Raw genomic sequence first — 8653 nt, 5'->3', positions numbered from 1 at the left:
GAAGAAAAATTTACCTTGTTGCTAAATAAGTTTTAGTGGTATTTAGTCTCTTCCTTATATGAAATTTGCAAACGATTTTATTTATATTTATGTGATCGTATCGATAATAATATTTTATGATTTCCAAAGGGAATCAAGAACGTCGACTTACTTTATTTTCCTAGAAGTAAACAGTTTTGTAATTAAATTTAGAAAATATTACCTGTTTCCAAACTTTAGGCTAAACTGTTTCCAATCAAGAGGAAGTCTAACTGGCAAATTTTGTTTTTACTCGCGGGTTTTAGGTACCCCACCCCTTTACTTCGCCAATTCGTGATCAAGAGAATACGCAAAATGTGAGATCATACCTTCCTACCATATTTATCTGTTTAGTGTTATGTCCGCTGTAGAGCTAACAACAAGAACAATGAAGTGGAATAATATGGTTTTACTATTTTTTTTCTCTCATTTTCACTTTACTCATGCATGTCTTGCATTTTTAAAAACCTATCTTTAGAATGAATTGTAAAGTTGAAAATTATTTATTGTAATTATTCAAATACCGTAAATGCTCAAAGGAGGAATGCGTTTCTGGGGTGTCCTCGATGACGTCATGAGTTTGCGGGAAGGGAACGCCTGGGTACTAAAGAATGCAGAATGCAACAATACCCGGCGCCGGTTCGATTCAGAAAAGCGACTCAAAACACAAGTAATCTTGGTAAGTTATGTCTTGATTGAGCAGCGTATAGCTACAATTCATGTTCATGCTTTGTCTAAGAATGCTATTATGTAGTGGTAAGCCGTGCATGTCCGCTGTGTGCTGTTTTAAGGATGTCAGATCACGATCGTGCACCCCACCTAATCACTCAACCCAGTGTTTACATCATAAAATTAAACATTAAGCCTACTTTAATGCGAGAGCGTACCTAGCAGTCAGTGAATGTAGCCCTTTGCATAACTTCTTGTATCGTCTCTTGCTCAAATCAACCGACTCCTTTTGCATTGAATGATCAACAACGATAGCTATAGGTTCCCATACAGAATTACAGAGGCCAGTGGAGAGTGTTTTAGAGGGGGTGGGGTGGGGAGTTGGCGAAATAGCAATTGATCGCCCGCCTTGAAAGGGAGGAGAAAGGTGTGGGAGCATCCCCCCTGACTAATTGGATGAAATTCCAGTTATTTGAAATGGATGGAATATATGCCTCAAGAGGCCTCGTGGGCCTGATGAGGACAAGTAAGTAACCATATTTATTGGGTGCTTCTTAAATTTTTGACCATATAGTTGGTGACTGACAGACAGTTAGAGGTTTTACTAAAAAATGTTCCCTCTTTTCCTACACATTTGAAACTTGGCTGGTTAAAATTGAAACCAAGCATTCCTGCTCAGATTACTGTTATATTTTAAGCAATCCAGAAATGCAGAGAAGCATCCTAGCCAGCCATTAATTCACAGTGCTAATCTAGTAAAAAGTATTTTCATTGGAACATACCTTTATAAATTATGCAGGCTGTGTAATGGTTGGTTAGATCAGAAATGCATTTTGTATTTCAAAAATGACCTGTTTTAAAAATTTACAATGGAACTCCACTGTGTGGACATCTGAGACATTTGTCTTTATAATAAGCATTAAGACAATAAACATCAATCTGTATCTTTTATATGTCTATACCTGCCAACTCTCACACCTTAGGCGTGAGAGTTGGCAAATTTTTCAGAATTTGATCTCACGCCAACTTACGTTTACGAACCAATTTCTCACGCCTAGTTGAAAAATTCAAGTTAATACAATCACAACCGACACACTTTCCAAAAATATGTAAATTCATACCAATGTGAGAAACGAAAACTCCATGTAAAGTGATGATACTTTCCCCAAAATCTCAGAGTTTTGACAAGAAAAGCATTCGGAATGAGGTTGTGTTTAGCAAAACACATCCATGCACTGGGATTGGGATATCTTCGTAATGTCTTCGGAATACTTCGGATGTCTTCGGAAAACTTTGAAGAACAGACATGGTCGTATCGTCTTCAGAAATCCTGGCACTCTTAGGATAAAAATCTAACGCCTTTGACCCAGAAAAAGTTGGCAGGTATATAAGTCTTAGACTTGGCACTGATAAAACATGTTGGTTATGTTGTTCTAAGAGCCTGCTTAATACAGACACACACTTTTGCATGGTCCTTTGGTTTCTTGGTCCTTTAATCCAACTAGGTTCCACTATACTGATGTACTGAAAGACCCTTTTTGAGTATCTAATTAACTGTGGCCTGGGGGACATTGGGTGGGGGCGGGGAGGGGGGTGGGGGTGGTGTATACCGTATACCTAAAAACCCTGACCGACCCTGATCTTAGTAATAGGCTTATAGGGCTGCTTGAGGGGGACACATTTCCATGACTGGATGCAGTTTTCAACAGTGTGAATAGAATGAAGTCACATTTTCAGCACAATTAAAATTACTACTTGTAAATAAGTTCAATGCAGACGGGCCTTCGGATCAGCAAATCCAAGACGAAGGTGATGAGGGTTAACACCAAGAATGCAGATAGGATAGAACTAGATGAGGATGAAATCGACGAGGTGGAGGACTTTGCGTACCTTGGAAGTAACATCAGCAAGGACGGTGGATCTGATCAGGACATACGAGTGAGGATCGGAAAGGCAAGAACTGCATTCACCATCTTGACACCTGTTTGGAGATCAAAAGTGATTTCCAGAAAGACCAAACTACGGTTATTTAATACCAACGTAAAGTCAGTCCTCCTTTACGGCTCTGAAACGTGGAGAGTAACAAAAGCGAACTCCACCAAACTGCAGACCTTTATCAACAAATGCCTGAGATCCATCATGGGCATCCACTGGCCATAGGTCATAACAAATGAAGAGCTTTGGACAACAACTGAGCAGGAAAGGATCAACATCCAGATAAGAAGGCGAAAGTGGGGTTGGATTGGGCACACCCTCAGGAAAACAAACTGCAATGTCACCAAGCAGGCACTGAGATGGAACCCACAGGGGAAGAGGAGCCGAGGCCGTCCCAGAAACAGCTGGAGGAGGACGGTAGATGACGAGGCGAGCAAAGCAGGCTACACCTGGACGCAGATTGAAAGGATAGCCCAAAACAGAACACGATGGCGAGCAGTGGTTTCCGTGGACCTATGCTCCATGGGGAGCGAAAGGGTTTAAGGAAGGAAGGAAATAAGTTCAGATAAACAATATATGAGAGGGTTTGAAGGTGAAGCAGGAAGTCTTTGACATTCATAGTATTAAAATGCAAGGTCTGGCGGTCAAAATAATCCAATCAAATCTTTTCGGTTATGGAAAAATAAGTACTGTTGTTGCACCATAAGTGAACATTGAAACATGCAATTTAATGTATTGAAGAATTTACTCAAAGCAAATCCATTAAACAATAGAAATGTCTTCAGCAGATTGAAACAGCATTGTTTTCAGTTTAATTTTAATAGAATCCTTTTTTTGGATAACTTGGAGTGTTCATGTGGGGCTTATTTGCATATTTTCTATATGTATATGTGATTATGGACCCAGGAAGCCAGGGTGGAGTATTTGCCTTAAACAAGAATAAATAACAGTCAAGACAGAATACCAGTTCATTTGTAGGATTAATTGAGCTGTTCGGAAGAAAGATAAACCAAAGATGATCTCCTTCTACTCTGATAAAGAAATAGGAGTGTTTATTAGAATAGGGGTACTTAGTAAGAATAGGAGTGATTATTAACAAAAAACACCTTCCAATGTGGTGCACTTATATAAAGGGTGTTGGAAGGAGGTTGCTAAGTTGAACTATTTTGTTAGATCAAGACACACTAGAAAAAAATATGTAATTAATAAGCAGCAACTGTCTTATTGGCAGACAGCTTTGGTGTAGTATTCAAACTTCATTTAAGGGTGATGATGAGCTTTTTGACTGCAGGGTAGGGGGGCCACAGGGGTAAATATTTGGTAGCTCTTGTTTTGCGCTCATAAATTACAGATCAAACACAAAAAAGCCATATCCATTCCAAGTGACTGAGAACCAGATACTTAAATCTGTAACAAGAAGGAGGAGGATGCAAATGTTGTAAATTAAATTTCCTATGCAAAAAGATTTGATGAATTATTATAATTTTTTGGATTGGGCCTGCTCTTGCCATGTTGAGGTACTGTGAGGTACCCCCCTGCAAGACTCATTACAGTGGAACCCCGCCTTACGGCCACCTCGTTATTGTGGCCACTTTTGTTTGTCCTGGCAAAATGCCGTTACATTTTCTTATAATAAAACCCTGTTAATGCAGAAAACCCAACCTGTACAATCCTTTATAATTTTACCCCGTTTATATGGCCACTGGAACCAAATATAGCCCTTAATAATTGACCAAACAAAACATACACTATTGAATGACAACACTCTTTTCATTAAGTTGTTAAGTTTTGTGGTAAACTAGTCACTGAAAAAGAAATAACTTACAAACTGTTAACATTTGCTTAGCTAAATCACAAAGCGATTAGCATTGTACGTGTAGTAAAAAGAGAATAAACGGCACAGGTTTTAACACGGCTTGCTTTTTTTGTTGCGGCTTCCTACTTGCTCTGTGGATCGCTTTAAGCTTCCCTCCTCTTTGTGAACATCTCTTACAGAAAGATTGTTCTTGAGGTCCAACAAATTTGCTATAGATTTGATTTGACTCTTCTGCCCCATAAATCGGTCGTGATGTTTGTTAAAGAACAGTTGTTTTAAAGTACAACTGTGATATGTATCTGTCAAGACGTCACTTTAAGGAGACCAGCCATGAAATTTGACCCTACCCCGTTAATACGGCCAAATTTCCATGGCCCGTTGGTGGCCGTATTAACGTTGTTCCACTGTATATTATTAGATATTAATTAATTTATAAGGGTGGGAGAAGCCTTCTTCTGCTCTGTTTACACCATAGTGGGTAAGCAGGCGACAGCCCAGGAAATCATCCTGACAGTGCACTCTGCAATAAAAATAAACAATTGTCTCTTGTTACCCTGCCTTTGATGGTAATAATCTTTCAATTCTTTCCTGTTACACAGCTGAACTATTTTCGAGAGAGGGATACTTCCAAGGCTCTGCTTTTAAGAGGTACCTTTCCCTAGACTTTTTTTGGAGTTTTTTCTACTGTACTTAGATGTATGTGAAAGAGTACCATTTTTTGTGGAAGGTATTGGAATGGTTACCTTTTCTGTCAAGTTTGGATCTTGGGTCTTAGCATCTTCTCAAGAAACTTTGACTTCCCCCGGGAACTATTTTAGCTGTTCTGTATTTAATATTCTCCACAATTTGTTTTAACAGAAAAATTAAACTGGAGCCGAAAAGGACACAAGGAGTGAAATCAAGAATTTTAACATGGGATAAATGAACAAGGTGTTAAACAAGCATGCTTCGTCGAGTTGTGGTGGAGAACTATATCATCTTTAAAGGTCGACAAGAACTGGACTTGGAGAGTGCTTGTGGCGGGCGTTTTCATACTCTTGTAGGGGAAAATTCAAGCGGCAAGAGCAGCTTTGTGGCATTGGTTAGAGCAGCAAGCAATTTTGTTGACAATGACGAGGATTTTGAGGTGATAGGTAATGACATAGCTAGTGCCAAAGCAGTGTGCGAGTTTCATTTTAAACATGGACAAGAGTTTTCACAATATTTTGAAAGATCGCCCTCGAGTTTAACTCGAGCACTTGTACCATCCATTCCTTGTGTGTCAGGCTTGTTTTCATGGTTTTCAGACGATATCTTAAAATTTCCAACGCAACTAACCAAGCTACTGAGAGAGACGTTTGGTTCAGTCTCGGCTTTAGTACGTGTACTTTCTGGAAGAAAGAGCTTTAATGCTAGTGGTCCATCTCATTGCCAATTCCTTTATGTTGTCTCCGAGGATGTTGTGTTGGTGGTCATCAGAAACAATGGCGAGCTCTCTGCAGCTTTTCATGACCCATTACCAGCAGGTGTTGATCTTATGGATTGGTGTCCAGACGAGGCCTTTCTTCGCAAAGTGAAACTGGATGAGAATCTGAACAAGTCCACCATGGACCTTATTGAACATCCTTCATCTGTAGAGTCTTCCTCAGACACTGACGCTATGCAAACCAAACATGCAGACCTTACTCACAGCAACACACTAAAGTATCGAGATGTCAAGAAGGTAATTATGGTCAACCTGCTCAAAAATCTATCTCAAGAACGTATTGACGAAGCCGTTTCCTTGTTTCATGAGATAATGGGTGATCAGGGTCTTGATTTTCAGCTAGATCTTGATGGCGACATTCCAGTACGCATTCTGGACAAAGGAACCCACAGGATCATTCAGCGAGTTTCCGAAGGAACTTTCTCTGCGTTTGTTGTAGCAGCACTGGTTGTCTATCCATTCAGCCGTACCATCATTTTCGATGAGGTCGCCAGAGGGATGCATCCATTACAAGTCCGTCGCTTGAGAACAATTCTCATGCGAGAATCAAGAAACAGAAGAAAGTGTATCGTAACCACTACACATTCGTCGGAAATGGTAGAAGTTGAAAGAATCAACCTAATTTGGAGGTTCCAAGTTCTTCCATCAGGCTATTGCCAAATAAGGCGTGTCAAGTCACATTACAACGTCAGAGATTTGCATTTCATTGGTGGAGCTGAAGTGAGGGAGATATTTTTTGCGCGATACATAGTTTGGGTCGAGGGGGAAAGTGACAAGAGGTTCATTCAGGCGTTGCTGAGGATGTTTGATGAAGGAAACCCGGAGCTCCTTAAGGCCCTGTCAGAACCTGGAGGTACAGATGGTGAACATTCACCCAGCAATGATGCAGATCTGTCTGTTGCTGTAGAAAACCTGTTGCAAGATCCTGCTTACAAAAGAAAGTATTACACCAAAGACGTCCTATCCACCATCCAAGAAGCCGTTCGCAGCTGTATTGTGCTGTCAATCAATGGCAAGAAAAACGTCTACAAAGCTACAGCAATATGTAATGATCTGGGCATTCCACATGCTGTGGTGTGTGACTTGGATGTTATTATCCCCAACTCAAAGGAGAACTCAGTTCAGTCTCAGTTCAACAACTGCAGTGGACTGTGGACTAGCGCAACCATTTCTAATGCCAAGGCAAAGCTTTTGGATGAAGAACAATGCCCTGCGTCAAAGTGCGTTCAAGACTCGAGTCCTGAATTGATACCGAAATTACGCGCATGTAGAACAGTGGGCGAAGTCATGAAGTTTTATGACGAAAAGCAGCGTGTATTTACATGGCGTGTAGATGGTGGTGAAATAGAAGATGCAATTAGATTGACCAAGTCACAATTTGGAAAGAAATTGTGGCCTGATTTATCCTTTGGAGATATTAAAGACCTTGTTCTTTGCTTATTGCAACCACGTAAGCTACGAGAACGCAACCCAAAGGACAAAGACGCCACCAAGCAACCAAACCCAGAGCTCCTAAGATGTATTTTCTTCCTCGTTCATTTTTTAAGGGATAGTCTAAAATCGAATTAGGTAGGATAAGCTGACAAAGCTTTTCTTTTAAAAGTTTTTTTTTGTGAGATCCGATGCATTGTTGCATTGGTGCTGGTTCTTGTAATATATCAAATACGAAAGGGTGTTTCGTCACATTTCCAAACACCGAGATGAGAATTGATACGTCGCGGAGCGGAGTATTTTTGACGAACTTCAAGCTGTTTGGAAATGTGATGAAACATCGTCTGTCGTGTCAGTCGTGTCTTTAGAGTGGTAAGAAATGATTTTATTATAGTAACTGGAATAATGTAGCAGTATACATGTATATATTACTTTTTAAGTGAATAATTGTACTTCGTATTCTTCAAAAAGTGTAACAAAGTAGACTGCAAAAAGTATTTTAGTAATATTTTTATACTTCACTACCAAAGTTCGTGTCCTGTGAATAGATAATGATCCCAGCTGGAGGTGTGAAGCACCATTACATTCGCGATGCTCCTACTTACGCTAAAAATACATCCTCAGTTCTTGATACCAGTGGTTTTAACTTACAGTTAGGGTACTGTGGAGCCGTCGCTTATTAAAATCCAAACCAATCCCACACGATTTAGGATTGCAAAAGAAAAAACTTCCGATAACCAGTGTAGCTGAAAATAGTAAAAATCTATTATGTAGAAATTTATGATATTTTAATGAAAATTGTTAATTTGGTTAAATAAGTGAGAGAAAGATGATCTTGTAAATAGATTTGGGAAAGGTGGTTTTTGTTAATATATGAGGGAAGGGTGATTTTGTAAATAGATGAGCAAAAGATAATTTTTGTACTGAAATAAACGAGGGAAAGGTGATTTTGTAACTGTTTGCCATTTTTACCTCATGGTAATGAGGTTTTAGTGATCATTCTCGAAGTCACGTGTTTCACTCACTCACTCACTCGATTTAATTAATTTATGCTCTCTCCAGTGTCGCCCGCGCGCTTTCGTTTCGATTCTCTCCAGGCTCCGCGCGCTTACTTTTCACCTCTCCTCATTTCCCAGCCCGTTCGAAACACGAAAGAGGCCTCTGCAGAGGAGAGAGCAAGTTATGCATTTAACGGTAAACGTGCTGACAAAAAGGTTCTTAAAAACACCATTCAGCACATGTCAATCAAAAAGAAATTATTCTCCAACCTCATTCCCAGGGTCTCTCTCTTTCAGGGAGCGAGGTTGATTATTTACAAA

At 39.8% G+C, this 8653-nt stretch overlaps 2 protein-coding genes across 3 annotated transcripts; both read left to right on the top strand.

The window, feature by feature from the left end:
* The first annotated feature begins 614 nt into the window (after nt 1-614).
* Nucleotides 615-8281, top strand: LOC144632685 (uncharacterized). Of its 2 annotated transcripts, XM_078491385.1 has the most exons (3): nt 625-697; nt 5038-5086; nt 5297-8281. In XM_078491385.1, the coding sequence occupies exon 3, from the start codon at nt 5382-5384 to the stop codon at nt 7470-7472; it is 2091 nt and encodes a 696-aa protein (XP_078347511.1). In that variant the 5' UTR covers nt 625-697; nt 5038-5086; nt 5297-5381; the 3' UTR covers nt 7473-8281. The 2 variants fall into 2 exon arrangements, with proteins under 2 accessions (XP_078347512.1, XP_078347511.1); XM_078491386.1 differs by lacking the exon at nt 5038-5086 and having other exon boundaries at nt 615-697.
* Nucleotides 2500-3165, top strand: LOC144633428 (uncharacterized). The gene is made up of 2 exons (XM_078492303.1): nt 2500-2640; nt 2848-3165. Exons 1-2 carry the CDS (start codon nt 2500-2502, stop codon nt 3163-3165), a joined length of 459 nt encoding a protein of 152 aa, XP_078348429.1.
* Nucleotides 8282-8653: the final 372 nt, after the last annotated feature.

The sequence above is a fragment of the Oculina patagonica genome, chromosome 12 (genome assembly GCF_052425735.1).
Source record: "Oculina patagonica isolate OP01 chromosome 12, crgOcupat, whole genome shotgun sequence".
NCBI lineage: Eukaryota > Metazoa > Cnidaria > Anthozoa > Scleractinia > Oculinidae > Oculina > Oculina patagonica.
The sequence above is the reverse complement of the archived record's forward strand: the minus strand, read 5'-3'. Positions and strand labels throughout refer to the sequence as shown.

What these genes read in the sequence shown, in the direction of transcription:
- LOC144633428 (XM_078492303.1), top strand. Translation starts at nt 2,500, where the DNA reads ATGAGGGTTAACACCAAGAATGCAGATAGGATAGAACTAGATGAGGAT. An exon ending in TACGAGTGAGGATCGGAAAG is followed by an intron (nt 2,641 to 2,847) that starts GCAAGAACTGCA and finishes CACTGGCCATAG; the next exon opens with GTCATAACAAATGAAGAGCT.
- LOC144632685 (XM_078491386.1), top strand. Translation starts at nt 5,382, where the DNA reads ATGCTTCGTCGAGTTGTGGTGGAGAACTATATCATCTTTAAAGGTCGA.